General features: G+C 37.7%; 1 protein-coding gene across 1 annotated transcript in view; it reads left to right on the forward strand.

The window, feature by feature from the left end:
- LOC131430480 (uncharacterized) overlaps positions 1 to 13,825 on the forward strand; it is a 39,917-nt gene extending 26,092 nt beyond the window's left edge. Inside the window, exons 3-4 of the mRNA XM_058595498.1 lie at positions 11,972 to 12,457; positions 12,518 to 13,825. Coding sequence (XP_058451481.1) covers positions 11,972 to 12,457; positions 12,518 to 13,551 — 1,520 coding nt within the window. The 3' untranslated portion in view covers positions 13,552 to 13,825. The remainder of the gene's footprint in view (positions 1 to 11,971; positions 12,458 to 12,517) is intronic.
- Positions 13,826 to 16,961: the final 3,136 nt, after the last annotated feature.

Genomic DNA, 16,961 nt, shown 5'->3' on the forward strand with positions numbered 1-16,961 from the left:
TTCACATCAAAATACCATAATATGTAGATTATGGTCGAAATTGTAATATCTGAACTAAACGCTTAATTCATTATAAACTGTCTTTCACCTCTAATTTCGTAAAGCGCTAGTGCTCGAAAGTTTGAGCACCTCGAAAAAAGTCCTCATGCAAAATTGGAGCTAAATCGGACATGGGTAAGGGGTGCTGCCCGGCGGTTAAGGTTGGAAATTTAAAAAACCGGATTATTTCGATCGATTTTTGTCGGTTACGTCACTTATACAATCATATCTCCGGAACCAAAAGTCTCAGCCATTTGATCTTCGAACTTGATCAATGGCCCGACAGTAGCTTTCAAACGAGCCCAAGTTTGTTAAAATCGGTTCAGCCATCTCTGAGAAAATTGAGCGCGTTCAAATATCTTCGAAAAGTGCACACACACACACATTTTCCGATCTCGTCGAACTGAGTCGAATGGTATATAACACTATGGGTCTCCGAGGCTCCGTTCGAAAGTCGGTTTTTTCCAGCAATGCTAATACACTGAAGTCTTTTTTTATGCGAATTTACGTACCGCATAAAATAAAACCGCATAAAAAAAATCGCATAACTCTGAAAATTCGCATAAAAAAAACCCGCAGAAGGGAAACCGCATAACTCTGAAAATTCGCATAAAAAACGTGATTAATCCACGTAGCAGTGAGATGATACCTTTTTTTATCAATACGCATGTGTTTTTGCATGGATATTCTTCGGTGTTTTAGTTCTCATGACATTATTTTAATTATCGTCGTTTTAAACGGCAAATTGAGATTTTGATCACTCATTACCCTGTAATGCCGAAACTGCAAAACATATCGAATTTCAATCTTAGCGTGTGACAATCGATTGAACATTCCATGAGATGTCGAAGTAAGTTCCACTTTAGAGTTTTTCGTCATTATTTATGGTACTTCCAGAGCCGGTATTCAGGAATTAGCATAGCCCAAAATGATTCGAATGGCCATAAATTATTACGCCAAACAATTTACATGAAATTTATAAACTCATCATCTGTAATTCCAGAATCGGATAAAATTCACCAATTTTGTATGGGACCTTAAGTCCTGTAATATTTGTTTTTGAAGTTCGATTTGGTCTTTTTTGAGAAAATGATTGAGCTTTGAGAATCGATTCGATACTGGAACCGGAATTCTAAAATCGGTGTAGCCGAAATCAGTTAAATTCACCTGAGCAGTGTGTAGACATCTTTGAGAAATTGTAGTGCGAATTAAAATTTGGGGGTACATTCCGAATCCAAAAACGAATACCGCTCAAACTGAAATAAATTTATTTGGTAATCGACTATCCAAATCTGCAAACCCGATAAACCTGATTAATTTATGTGAAATGGACATTTTTATACTAATCACCCTGCATTTTCTAAACCAGAAGTCGGATCTGACTAAAAAGTAGGAGGTTTTATAGGATTTTAGGACCTCTCATTTGAATCATAGATGATTCTTAGATTTCATTTGAATCATAGATGATTCTTAGATTTCATATTCTGTTTTCAAGGTCAAATGTGACAGATACTGCCAAAAAACTGAAAATTTTGACATAAAACTTCGTATAACTCAAAAAGTAAACATCCGATCTCAAAACCATTCAATAGCGTTCTGGGTGACGGGGAGACCTTTCATTTGCGACTAGTTTGATCAAAATCGGTCCAGCCATCTCTGAGATCTCGACCTCTTAGTTGACAACACACATACAGACACACACACATACACACACACACACACACACACACACACACACACACACACACACACACACACACACACACACACACACACACACACACACACACACACACACACACACACACACACACACACACACACACACACACACACACACACACACACAGACATTTGCTCAGTTCGTCGAGCTGAATCGATTGGTATATGACATTCGGCCCTCCGGGCCTCGGAAAATTTTTCGAAAGTTTGAGCGAATTCTATACCTATTTTTTATATTTATAAAAAAGGTAAAACCCGCATAACTCTGAAACTTCGCATAAAAAAACCGTCGCATAAAAAAACCGCATAAAAAAGACCTCAGTGTATGTTACTTTGGGAAAGTTTTACAGCTACAAAAAGGCGGATTTGTTCGTGAAAAATCGAAGTTTCAACTTTAAACAACATCTAAAATTAACAAGAAAATAAACAAAAACGTTGGGGTCTAGAAAAACATCTACTGTTACTTCTGTTCTGAAAAAAATTACAAAATGCTGTTCGAATGATGCTGTATATTATGCAAAACATTTGAATTTATTTTGATGAACGATAGTTCTAAAAAAAATCACAAAAATGATGTTTTTTCATCCGTAAGAACCTAATGAAAAAAAAATCTGGTTAAGAACCACTTCACGGGTGTGCATTGTCGTGGGGTAAAAATCGCCTAAGATCCAGATAAAATCCTGTAAACTGAACTCCATGACAATCCAGACATCTTATTTTTATTAATAATATTATTTTTATTATTATTATTATTATTATTATTATTATTATTATTATTATTATTATTATTATTATTATTATTATTATTATTATTATTATTATTATTATTATTATTATTATTATTATTATTATTATTACTATTATTACTATTATTATTATTATTATATAGTTTATCAATGGTTAATCCGTTCTTGAGGGGTGCTCAGAACAAGGTTCCATTCTTGAAACGAGAAAAACTAGCGTTTTATCCAAGACCTTACTCTTATAAGCTGATTTCAGCATCACGAAGGTTTTCCCGGGTGTTTTTCTTACAAAAAAAAACAAAATTTCACAATCTTTACAGTCCACAATTTAGGGGGACAAAAATATTTGTGGCTTAGCCTTATACTTTAGAGCTATGATGTCTTGAGAACAAATGATCAGTGAAAGATAAGCCATATTTTGAAACATATGGTATTAGGGTGGTTCTAATTATTAGGGTGATGCAAAAATTATTTCCGTATGTGTTGAGATAGAGGACTGCATCCTTCGGCAAAATTGTAGGGAAACTTATATCAAGCAACTTTGCCGAAAACACTATTGTAGTATCTCTAACGGTTTTAGTGTTTTTTTTTTATTTAAAAGATATTTTATTCAGGCCTATTTGCGTACAAGCTTTACGTGGCCGATTTAGCTGAGTTTTTAAATAAAAGATTTTTTTTGTATTGGATCTCGTTGTCACCCTTTTTCTAGGGGGAGAGGAGCTTCCATTTTCCTCCTGCGAGGATAGAGGGGCACTTCGTTCGTGGTTCGTCTCGTCATCCATTGCCGCATCGGTGGTATTGTTGTTGATTTCGTTGCTGGTTGCTGTAGATGCGCTTTGTTGTACATTGTTTGCAGTTGCTGGTTGGTTGGATGGTAAGCTGTTAACTGCAGCTGGTGTACTTTGTTCTATAGGGGATACGTTGGATGGTTTCGTTGAAGAGGATGCTTCACTGTTGTTGGTGACTGTCACAGGTGTACTGGGGTTGCTTGGGGTTGGTGTGAAGGAAGCACCGTTGTCCTTTGGTATAGTTGTCTCCTTGTCCGGGTTATCACATGGCTTACCGTAGTGAACAGCTTTTTGGCAATATTGACATGTGGCCATCTGATTGTCATAGGTAACAAGTGATTTGCACGGTATTCTTGTATCCTGACCGAATGTCACATAAGAAGGTATAGGCCTCCTCAAGCGCATGCGTAATAAACGTACGCCATTTAGAATACCGGGGAAAAAATTCCTCCACTTTTCATCTTCGATAGAGAGAATCTCTCCGTATTGGGACATAGTTTTGCGAATATAAGAACCGTTGACGCTTGAGGGAAGATCATGCACACGCACTTCTATAGCACTATCTTCCATATATACTGGAATGTTGTACTTGATATTTTCATGCTCCACATAGTGCACTTTATTATTGTCTTTAGCGAATTGAATTGCATCCAACTCTTTATAGAACTGGATATAAACAACATTATTGGTCTTATTGCATTGGAGTAAATGCACACGTTTAATGTCAAGATTCATTTGCTCCTTAAGCAAACCTTCAAGTTCTCGTATCGAAGGTCGAATTTTGCACTGTCTGAAGTCAACAATAATTGTATTCTTTCGTACCGACGGTAGCTTCTGTTCGTTTGGTTCTCTCATTTTCGAGGTCTATTGCTCACTACACAATACTGTACTTGGTTTCTTCTGTCCCCAACGTAAGCGGTTTTGTTTGTCGACTGACTTGGATGAGATGTAAACCCGAACTGAACGGTTTTAGTGTAACAGCTAATTTAATAGAGCAATTTAGGGTGTACCTGAAAAAATCAGATTTTTCGCTCTAGCTTTCATAATTTTCACTTCTCGATTTTGGTGTCTTTGAATATCTTTTAGAATTTGTTGAAACCAATTTTTTCATGACTAGTGCATTCAGGTAGCGTTTTCTGTACCGAAGTTATGAGCAAAACTAGTTAAAAAACAGATCATTTTTAAACTGCTATATCTAACATTGGAGCAAATGAAAAAAAAAATCGATTTCTTTCATTTGATAGAAAATCAATTTTGCATTGAAAAATGCTCTTTCATGTAAGACATTTATTAGCTATATATATTAAAATAATGTATTGCTGTCTTCTAGCGTGTCAAAACTAATTCAGCTGCATAATCGGGAAGATGGTGTACACTCACGTTGGTTGTTACTCTATTCGATAATGCTATTACAGGATCAGACGTTAAAAGAAATCGTTTGAATACATCCTCTAGATTCACTAAACGATTGAATTTCTGCGGATGGAACTGCCTATACTTGCGAATAGATTTATTTCGACTCGCTTGCGCTTCCTTACTGTACATACCAATAGGAAGCAAAGCATGTTTTATAATTGCAGTCCCATGCACCAGAAGTTTATGCACGGTTGGCGACAGAGCGTACAATCCATACAGCTCCACGAAACGAATTCTTGTTTGTTCAGCAAACTCCTGGAAAGCAGGTACCGAAATCTTCACATTGCTGTTTATCAACGTTAAGATTATAAAAAACCGTTCAAGTAGGTATTTTCATTTAACTCGATGATTTGCGCTACTGTGTTATATTCTTTGAAAAATCTACGGGCCCAGATACCATCATTCGAGTTGCCGTCTCCAGGTAATAATTCACCAATGCCAGACCCTGTCAGCTTGGAGCTAAATCAATCTTCAGTATTGGAACGCCATCGCACGGCATCACATCCAACATTTCATGTCAATTGTGTGGGTGCGCAGTGCTGCTATTTTTGCGCGCAAGAATTTGACATTTATCTTCCCTACTTCTATGTACGAGATTCGATGCGGACTCATCTGAGTGCACCATGCTCGCAAAAAAGGATGTTGTCAATGATTTATTCTGGAAATGTGAGAGCTGGATATTTTGTTAATATGATGTCTTTGCTAATACGTAACGCTAGCTGCTCTTTTAATGCCGTTAGTATGTTTGTCTCTTGCTCCTTGACATGCTGATTTTGTCGGGACACGCGCCATGTCGGTTTCTCAATGTGCAAACAATAACTCACTTTTAGCAAAAGTTTCATAGATCGAATCATTGCGTGTAGAGGTGAAATTCCAAATTGATATTTGTTTGGATTATTCTCATTTGTTTCAGTTCTTGAAAAATCAGAGCTTTTCCTGAGCGCTTGCATATGTACCAAGCTTGGGAGTGTATGCCTGTTATGTCGTTTAACACTTTCGTATCGTTTAGGCAGAACACTAGCTTCGTTGATACAAATACTTTCCCCAGTACTGTGGGAGAAAGCTCTGCAATTTCTGCATTTACTTTGTCCACTTCCTTCTGTTAGTTCCGTGTTTTCCTTTTGAAAGATTATTATTTTGGGCAGCAAAGGGAAACAGATGAAGGATAATTGTTGTTCCAGATTATCCAGCCTTCTTGCTCAACAATCAATCGCAAGGGAACCTAACAGATAGCAAATAATGTACAGTAAGGAAGCGCAAGAGAGTCGAAATAAATCAATTCGCAGGTATAGTCAGTTCCATCCGCAGAACTTCAATCGTTTAGTGAATCTAGAGGATGTATTCAAACGATTTCTTTTAACGTCTGATCCTGTAATAGCATTATCGAATAGAGTAACAACCAACGTGAGTGTACTCCATCTTCCCGATTATGCAGCTGAATTAGTTTTGACACGCTAGAAGACAGCAATACATTATTTTAATATACATAGCTAATAAATGTCTTACATGAAAGAGCATTTTTCAATGCAAAATTGATTTTCTATCAAATGAAAGAAATCGATTTTTTTTTTCATTTGCTCCAATGTTAGATATAGCAGTTTAAAAATGATCTGTTTTTGAACTAGTTTTGCTATAACTTCGGTTCAGAAAACGCTACCTGAATGGGCTAGTCATGAAAAAATTGGTTTCAACAAATTCTAAAAGATATTTAAAGACACCAAAATCGAGAAGTGAAAATTAAGAAAGCTAGAGCAAAAAATCTGATTTTTTTAGGAACACCCTAAGTTGCTCTATTAAAAAAGCTGTAACACTAAAATCGTTAGAGATACTACAATAGTGTTTTCGGCAAAGCTGCTTGATATAAGCTTTCCTACAATTTTGCCGAAGGATGCAGTCCTCTATCTCAACACATACGGAAAATAATTTTTGCATCACCCTAATAATTAGAACCACCCTAATACCATATGTTTCAAAATATGGCTTATCTTTCACTGATCATTTGTTCTGAAGACATTATAGCTCTAAAGTATAAGGCTAAGCCACAAATGTTTTTGTCCCCCTAAATTGTGAATCCGGACCACTGTGCAGTGGACAAATTCTCACAGACGATCACACTGATTTAGGAGAGTCACCGATTCGAAAACCCTCTGGAGAACTCGATCCTCCACTCTCGACTTATCTCCACTGTTCAATTCCCGTTACTTTTGGGTCTTCCCTTGTTGGATGCTAATGCACGAAGACGACAAATTGTTGCAGGATTTGTCAGTTGTGGTATCATTGTTAACTGAATCTTTTAACTACTTTAAATAAAATCATTGAAAAAGTTTTGCCCTTTTTAAATGACAGTTTTTTGTGATAAAATTGACACGTTCAGAAGGTTTTTGGTCGAAGGCGCTGCTGGCTTCGAACATGATTTGGCTCGAAATGTGTCAATATAGTGGCATGACGCTAAATCTTCCCAAAATAAAGGTAATGGTCCATTTTCTTGCGAATCAGGTACTACAAAATGAGTTTCGATAGCTTTTTCTTCCCGTTTGGAACGATGATCTGCAAACAACTTTCGACAGATAGTTGAGGAGTTGACATGAACAAGATTACGAGTGCTGAATTGCGCTTGCACGGCTTCATCCCTGAACCGGTACGGTAACTGATTTGGTGTCATCACTGGCAATTGCCACCAACGTTCTGCGTCTTTATTCATGCATGTAGACCTACAATCACAAATAGCAGTGCTGAGCTGAGACATTGCGTTGTTGATTTGCCGTTAGCAAAGTTTCTTCGATGTGCTTTATGTGATCATTTTTCATCTGTTTCTCCGATTGCATGTCGCAAGAAAGGCTTTTCTCGTGAATGAAACCGGCAGAAGCTTCGGTGTCTGTGAAGTAAAGTAACCGCTAAAACCGATGCAGAAATACGTAAAAGGCTAAATAGCTGACCACCGAACGACCCTCCACCGACCCTCGTCGGCGTTTTCGTCATCGCCGTTGGTCCTCCTGCATGAAGCTTGGACTGTCGATAATCGAGAGTGTGTGTATTTGTGTGTGCGTGTGTGTATGGCTGCAGCCTGTGATCACCAATCGACCGGCAAGTGGATGTGGAAATTGCGAATCGTTTGATGCGTTGTCGGTTTTCGTGTTCATCCTCTTTGGAAGAGGAAAAGTTTCACTAATGAAATCAATAAAGTATTTAGTTGATTATATTCAGACACAAGCTTGCCTACCCGTGGCATATAAATGGGCTTTTCCTGGGCGAACGCCGCAAGTCGTCGCGTCTCGTGCGAATGTGATCGGCAATATTTGCCGCTGTTTTTTCTCTTCATTTTTTTGTCTACCAACCCGGGTCCAACCGCGAAGGTTTTTCAATTTATTGCAGCTTGAGTTGCATGAATCAAACGGCGAAAATTGGCGAAAGATGCAATCGACTCGTTGTACTACGAATTACTTGTTATGCAACAAACTTGTTGCCGAGATTTTCCTACGCGATATCAATCGGAGGACAAGTTTATTAGGAAGCGAAAACCTGCTGAATCATGGCGATAGTTGCCCAAAGAGTGAAGATGTCTCGGGAAAATGTTGGAAATTTATTGCATATTAAATCCTTACATCCCCCGTAGCTTGATATATGCGGACGTTTGGAAGCGACATTTTTACAATTGATCGATCATGTATTTACGTGTGAACGATTGAATTTTACGTCACGCCGTCGCAAGTACTTTTACTGTCGATTTCAATCGATCAAGTGATATTCACTCATGGCAGTAATTTCGTTTAGCTTGATTGCATCACATGTGATAATATTACAATATACAACACAAAAAAAAATTACGTCTCGATATATGCGCTTAAAAGCAGCGTCATAATCGATCTAAACTCACAAACCTAATCAAGTAAAAAATATTCTGTAACTGAATTTTACACCAGAATATATAACAAAAATTATGTCGTTTTCGTTTGATGCCAAACCTAACCCAGTTTCCACTCTAACTGCTGCCAAACCGTTTATTTTAAGCCAGTTTCGAACCTAGTTTCAACGTTATTGAACTGAAAATCGAATCAGTTTCGAACCTGGTTTTTATATCAGGTTTGCTCAAACCCCCGTTGCTAAGTGCGAAATCAACAAAGTTTAGTGAAAAGTGTTTGTTTGATGAAACCACCCTGGGTCAGTTTCAGTTTTCTCAAGCGAAAACGACTTTAGTTTCCTCGTGAACTGCTTTGGTGTCAAATCAACATTAAAAAATTTTTACATACTTTGATTTGCTTTATGTGCGATTTGCTTTTTTTAAGAATGCAGTATTGACAAATACAAATAAGAATACCACTAGTTCCCATAAAAACGGATAGGCAATGTTAGGTTAATCTAATGATCAAGTAAAAATGTTTTCTGCTCGCAACTTTGATCAATGCTACAATGGTTATGTTACCTTTGTTATTTTCTTATTGATATAAATTTTGTCGTGAATACGACTTACTTTACTATGAGGCGCCTTTTCAAAATTTACCCTCTGAGAGAGTGATAAGTTTTTGATCGTGAATATCTCTTGTTGTATCTAACGAATCAACATAATTTTGGCTACATGTCATCGGAAATATGATCACAATTTTATGATAAAATTTTCAGTTGTGTGACATAATCTCAAATAATTCAAAATCAACTTCTCTGAAATGTTTGGTATAAACAAGTATCAAAGAGGATAATTCATAAGGCGCGTTTGAGTTTCTCGTATTTTGAAAGCTCATAGCTCAGTGATCTGTGAAAAGATTTAAATAATCTAACTACCAATAGAATCGAAATTTTCAACTTAAACGTGTATAGAAAAAGCATTGAAGTATTTCAATAGTACACTATTGAAAAACCTTTCTCATTTGACCCATGTCAACACCAGCCAATCAGAACGCGTTCTGAGGAAGAGAACAAAACATGTGCTGCTGTACAACAAATCGTCCGAGAAAAATGTTCCGAACAGTGTTTAATATCGTAGTGAGTTTCACAATTTGACCCTTCTGAATGCTAGAAACGAAAGCATTTTGATAGTTTCTTTCAATGAATTATGCAAATTCGAGATGAAATAATCGGCATTAAAATTCTGAATGCGGCTATTTTTATAGCCGTTAGGACCGCCCATTAGTGAAAAATTAACTTAACAAAAATTGGATCAGTTTGGATTCTATCGCCACTGCGCAGATGTATTGTGTGCCGTTTGCAAAGCTAGTTTTGCCTCCGACAAGAGCGATAACGTCACAACTGCTAGTCGTTTGCATTGGTGAAAAAACAACGAAAAGAGGACAACGGTGGGGAGCATCACACAAAATGAGCCGTTCTAATGGCACTAAAAGTTTTCTAAAGAACTATTAGGATTTCACTTCGCAAATCGAAGGTAAAAAATCTTAGTTTAGTGCAAATCTAGAACTGTTTGATTAGATTTGTGCATTTTTCCCTGTGTGAAATTCACAGTAATAGAGATCAAGTAAAGCCTTCTTTGTTTTTGCGAAAAATGTGAAAAAGGGGAATACTTGCATAATTCATACAATTGATCAACTAATTGATATTCGGAAGTGTTAAGGAAACATGTCAGTTGTTTTCGTATTCACGACATCCAGTTATGTCTCTGGCATTACCCATCCACCTTTTTTCCATAAACACTTTTATTTCTTAAGCAATTTACATAAGTTTTACTTCGCCGTAGCATCACTTTTACATAGAATTCCTATCCTAATATAATACTAATATAGTCACAACGATTGAGTTTAATAAAACATATTCCTCTTATTGCCTTTCTCTATAGAAAGGTACACTGAGGTATTTTTTATGCGGTTTTTTTTTACGCGACTTTTTTATGCGAATTTTTAGAGTTATGCGGTTTTTTTTATGTGAATTTTCAGAGTTATGCGGTTTTTTTATGCGGTACGTAAATTCGCATAAAAAAATACTTCAGTGTACAACTGAAAGGAGAACGTTGAGGTTTTGTAATTTACATGCAGAAAGTGTGTGCAAAATTTAAAAAAAAATTGGTGAAGTAGATTTTGAATGACAATGTACACGCACTTTCGAAACCTGCTTTCGAGAAAAACGCCTTCAATGTTTGGTGGCTATCAAAGGAAACAATTTATTTTTCTACACGGAAAAGCCAGCGATCGCAAAACAACTAAAATATTAGTTGTTTTTCTGATTTTGATTGGTTAAAATTTGGTACTACTAATCGACTGTTGTTTTAACTAATCTGTCATTTTTTATTTATCGTGCTGGCAGCTTAGCAACGACACCCAACAAGTAATGAAACGTTTCAGTTGAGCAATGCCAAACAAGCTGAGCGAAACGTTTCAATGAGATGTCACTCGTGCAATTGAGCAAAGACACAATCCTAGCAAAGTTACTTGTATGCATGAAAGCAAAAAAATGTCTCAGTTGTTTCAACCAATTATTCAGTTATTTGAACTTAAAACGCCAATTGAAATAAATATTTTTTTCTGTTGGCCTCTTCGAGGGCAGCTAATCGTTCACTGCTTGAACAACGAAATTTTACCTAATTAACTGCTTATATCTTTATCACTAAACTTACAAAGGATATGGAAATGAACCAAAAGATTACAATTTTCAAAAGAAAAACTCACCAGAAAAATGGTCACAGGGAATTAGGAAATTTTTCCACTTGCAGAATGGCTCGCTGGTAAACCTAATGCTACAGATAAACTTTCAAGAAAATACAAATAGTACCACTTCACTTTAGCAGCAAATTTTTAAGCGTTAAGCGGTTTTAATAACATTGACATGAACTGTCCTAGAATACATTACTCTCAGATGAAATTAAAACATTTATACTCTAGGAATATCTATTTAACACATGGAAAACTTGTTTTACAATCTGTTATATTCTTCTGCATACTTTCACTTACATAAAACGACCACTACGTAACTAACATAAATGACGTTCATTTACCATTGAAAATTTTCAATATGAAACGCTTCTGGTGAAATGAAGAGGTTTTTTGTTCTGCCTTTTGCTGTCTTCGTTCTCCGCCAAGTGACAGCATTTGAATACAACAATTTCGGTTACCTGAATGGTTATGTCAAAATCAACAGATATGTTAGTTAAATCAATAACATTTTAGTTGAAACAACCAGGACGTGAAATAAAAATTGCAATATTGTAATTTTGTGATCTGCGGGTTCTCCGTGTAGGGGGCGCGTAGGGTTTAATATTTTCATAAAATCATATTTTTTCTTTGCATTTTATAAACACTAACTTCGTCTCATGACATTTTTCAGATACCAAAAGTCGATCGTCAATCTTTTCCCCCCGACTAGAGTACAACGAGTGGCTTCCCGTCGGTCGTGGGGATCCTTTGAAGAATGATCCAACGTACGACTACAGTCCACCGGTGTTGGAGCGGGTGCGCTACTGGCCGGAAAATATGGCCAACAAAGACAAGAGCAGTGACATCCTGCTGCTAGGAGTGCCATCGAAAAAATCCACCTCGAGAGTTGATCAGCAACAACATCAACATCAACAACCATGGGCAAGCAGTGGTCCGGTGCGAAGGAACTACTATCACCATCAAATCAATCAGTTACCAACAGTCCTGATGCCTCCGCCGCTCAACAATCACCTCCAGCAGGAAAGTAACGATGGCTATCTGTGGAATCAAGCAAGCACACACAACCCACAGCGGTACGAGTCACAAGCAGAAGGCTTTCGCTACAGACCAGGACCAGCACTTCACTCAGCCCACAGCTTCGTGAATCAGTACTCAGGTAACGATTTCCTCGCAGCTCAATGCCAAACAATTCACTGAAATTTGTTTTTTTTTTCAGGCTCGAAATACGCCGAAGCACCAATGCATCCGATCAACTCATATCAACAATCACAGCAACAACAACAGCCGCATCACAACCATCCTTACACGACCACCATTCGCCTAGTAACTCCCAATGAGCAAAGTCAAATGAAACCAGTTCTACACACAATACTGCAGAATGAAAAATCCTATCCCTTCACAAAATCTTCCATGACCAACGCAATTACTGAGTACACCACCAGTTTCTTCAACCCGCAAAGCATCAATGCAATGGCCACCACCGTCATCCATTCGCCGCAAACAACAGAATATATTCAATCGGAAACCTCCAACGCAATTCCAAATGTCAGCGTGAACATTCGAACCCCGGTTGCCACTCCGACCGCCTTCATGTTACCGATGACGACAACGACAGCCCGAGTGCCTACTTCTTCAAGTTCTACCGTCACTCCGCCTCCCTCAGTTACGACCGATTCCCTATTTTCCCACTATAACTCACCACCCCGTCCACCGAAGGGCCCACTGTACCTGATAATCGAAGGTCATTCCAAGGTTAAAACGTACGGCCTAAACAACAACAACACTTTGCTGATACCACCCAAAATGGTTCCCGTTGTGGGTTCCGCCAATCCCGTTGTCCGACACGTGGTCAATCACGACGAAGCCGGAGACGAAATGGAAGTACCTCACGTCACTATAAAACCAACCACGAGCACGACAACCGCGCGACCTCTTTCATCCGACGAGGAAACCAGTGCGGAAAAATCCGCGATCGATTCCCTACTTGGTTTGTTGGATTCCTCCTTCGGGGGGTATCTGCTGGAAGGCGATTCCGGAGGAAATTCCATCGACAGTGCCGAAGCGGACAAGGATTCCAAGGCACGTCGAAACGCCCGAAGCATTCGGAGCAGGGCACAACAACAGAAGCAAGAGGTGATCGTTGGAGGTTCATTTATGGTCGGTGAAAAAACGAGAACATTCGATGGCTACCGCAAAGGAATTGTGCTGGATGAGAGACCCACAATCGTCGAAAATGCATTTGAATACTGAGTTCGGAGTTTAGACATTCTACTTTTTTTGTTAAGTTTGGTTATTTCTGATATTTAGTTTTACGCAGTTGACGTTATTTCCACGGTTATTTCGTGGGAAGCTGTTCGAATTCCATGTGACCATCTGTAAATAGAACCAACTAGAATTAGACGCTAGATTTGTAGGATTCGCTAGATTAGGACATTTTTTTTGTTCATACACAGTGTTATCCAGAAGCTCTCTATGTCATTTTTTATGTGAAAATGCAGCAAGTGAAGGCAAAACAATAAATTGTGTACGGAAGGCTTAAGGTCTCTAGAATTATCCGAATGTTCCCAATCATCATTTTAAATTAGAAAACAGATTGGTACTCTATTCTTGATTTAATTTTGACCACTCAGGATAAAGTTTTAATATCATTATCACTCCAAAAATACCAACTTAAGTATATTTTAAACTTATGATCCAATACGTTTTTTTTTTTTTTTGCCCACCACACTCCCCCACACCAAAAAGCTTCAATTTGAAGCCCCCTGGTAGTGGACGCAACTAGTCTCAGCGGAAAAACAAGAAACAAATAGACACTGGCAATAATAATACTAGAAATACAAATTTAATGTTGATACAAACTCCGCTGAGATTCTATTTATTCATGGTTTGATGTGCAATTTATTAAAGTGGAATCCCAGTGGAAAAGATTTCCTTTTAAGGGATCCACAATTTAATTACTACGCTATGTTGCACGGGTAAAAATCCATTGCTGGTACCATGATTAAAAATCATGAAATCATGAATCAAATCTATCATGAATACTAAGTCATGATTTCATGAGCAAAATGATTGATATCATGAACAATATAACATATGTCATGAATATTTTCAGGATATCAATCATTTTGCTTATGAAATTTCATGAGAAGGCATGGTTAATGATTTCGTGATTAAAAAATCATGGTACCGGAAATAGATTTTTATCCGTGTGGAAAGAAAGTACAAATATTTTAGGTGATTAGTTATTAATATGAAATACTGTTGACGATAAATACATTACATTATAAAACAAAAAACTAAATTAGCTAAATATCTCGTTCAGTCTGTGCTTAAAATGGTACTTTAGTTTAGCCGCAAATGTGGCACGATCGCTTATTCCTCGCATGTCAGGCGGAAGTGCATTATATTTAGTTGGACCAACAAAAAGGATCCGTCTTTGACCAAGGCTTGTAGCTGCTCGAACACGAAACAAATTGTTACTACGGCGTGTTGTTCTAGAATGGGATATAGTTGGGAACTGTAGGTTATGGTGTACTGTGGATTTATACAAATTATCATGGATGAATAGCAACGTTTGGACATCACATAAGTATGTTATTGGTAAAACATTATGGTTTCTGTCAGAGTATAACAATAGACTCGAGAATAGTAAGGGTTTATTGAAAATGATTTTTAGGCATCTGTTTTGTAGAGTTTGGAGTTTCTTCAGATAAGAACTAGCGGCTCGCCCCCACACCGATACCAAGTAGTTGAGCTGTGAATGGATGTAAGCAAAATAAAAATTTAACAGCACACGCTGGGGAACAAAGGACTTGACTCTCCATAAAACACCGCAGTACGACGCCACGTGCTTGGCAACAAACTTTATGTGGTGAGCCCAGGTTAATGTGGGGTCGAAATATATGCCCAGATACTTGAAATAGTCAACTTTTTCAATAATATTGTGTCCAAGCTGGGGATGATGATGCGTTGGTATAATTTTCCTTGTGTATCGATTTCTAGTTGTAGACGCTCATTCTCAGACTTCAAGTCCTTGAAATCCGAAACTATTTAATCGAACTTCTCAGACAAGAAATTCTGCGAAGACTCCACAGCACTAGTAATAACCCTAACTTCATCCCGAACTTGTTGCATCTGCTCAGCTACCGCGGCAGAGACAGTAGCATTAAGTTTATTGCTCATTGATGAGATAAACGATTTTTCATTTTTATGCATATCAGTGATACGTTTGTAGATGTCAGTACACTTGACTGAACAAAAATAGGGGTTTTGTTTGGCTCGTCGAGCCGCTACACCCACTATACCCCGACATTTAAGATGAACAGACGTAAAACAGTACAAACATGTCGAAAGATCATTCTTGTCGGTCTCAGGCTGATGACAAATTCCACAGGACATTTCATCAGCCATACCATCCTGATCCATTACAATGATCAGCAATCTAGACGCAAGCACACAATAAACACAGATGACGATATATTTGATTACAACAATAAAAAAAAACTGAATGAAATGCACACCAAATATGGTAAAAAAAAACCCCAGGAGGGGAAAAAAAACCAAATAATTAAACTAATATTTAATGTTAGAGAAAATCGCCGAACTGCAAACCAATGACCAAAGCACGGCAACCGGCACTGGCCAAATTGTCGACAAGAATAATGGAGCACACCTACCTTGATCAATCGCACAGCCAGATGTGCGCCCAACCACCCACGGTTATCGTGGTAAGTGATTTATTGGATGAATGTTGTGTTTAGTGATGTATTTTTTTACTCGATTAATCAAAATAATCGATTAAAAGACAAAGTAATCGAGTATTTGTAATCGATTAACGGCCGTGCCACTAATCGAGCTAATCGATTAATAGCAATCAATTAATCGAGATCTATATCAGTTTGTAGATAACGTTTAGCCTTAGGCTGCAGATAGAGTGAGCGCGAGAAGCTGAGCCGAGCAGGTGACTGACGTTAGCAGAGACCAAAAGTGAGAGGCATGTTTGGATTTTCTGTAAATATATTTTTCGCTTTGATCAACATCAAGCTCGACTCAGCTTCTCGCGCTCACTCTGTCTGCAGCCTAAGGTTAAGCTCTATGACAGGACCAGACAACTTTGTATTCACTTTTAGAGTCAGTTTTGGACCAGATCTCGATTATTTGGAATTGGCATAAGTAAACACACGACTTTGAAATTCATGTTATCGCAGCGTGGAATAAAAGTGTTGTCAGAATCACCGTCATTGGTTTGTTTTGTGCTTAATGTGAGAGAAGATAATTTTTTTAATTGATTACTGTTTGCATTGATCTGTAAATGAAGTAAAAATAAAGTGTCACGCAATGTTTTGGTTCCAGAATCCAAGTTCTGAATTTAATTCTAGCATGCATGTTTTGAATTCTGAATATGAATGCTGAAAATGGATGTACCAGAATTATGAAGTGAAATCAGAATTCTAGAATTATGAAGTGAAATCAGAATTCCGAATGTAAATTAAGGATATACAGTTCCCAAATTTAGTCAAGAAATCAGTTCCAGAACCCGGAATTTATTAAAAGGCAGAGCAAATGTAAAAAGACTTGTTTATTGAACGAAGTAGTGAATTGGAGGCCCTTATTACCGGTATCACTACACGGTGAAAACCAAGTGAAGTGACTGTGACCCT

The sequence above is a fragment of the Malaya genurostris genome, chromosome 2 (assembly GCF_030247185.1).
Source record: "Malaya genurostris strain Urasoe2022 chromosome 2, Malgen_1.1, whole genome shotgun sequence".
Taxonomy (NCBI): Eukaryota; Metazoa; Arthropoda; class Insecta; order Diptera; family Culicidae; genus Malaya; species Malaya genurostris.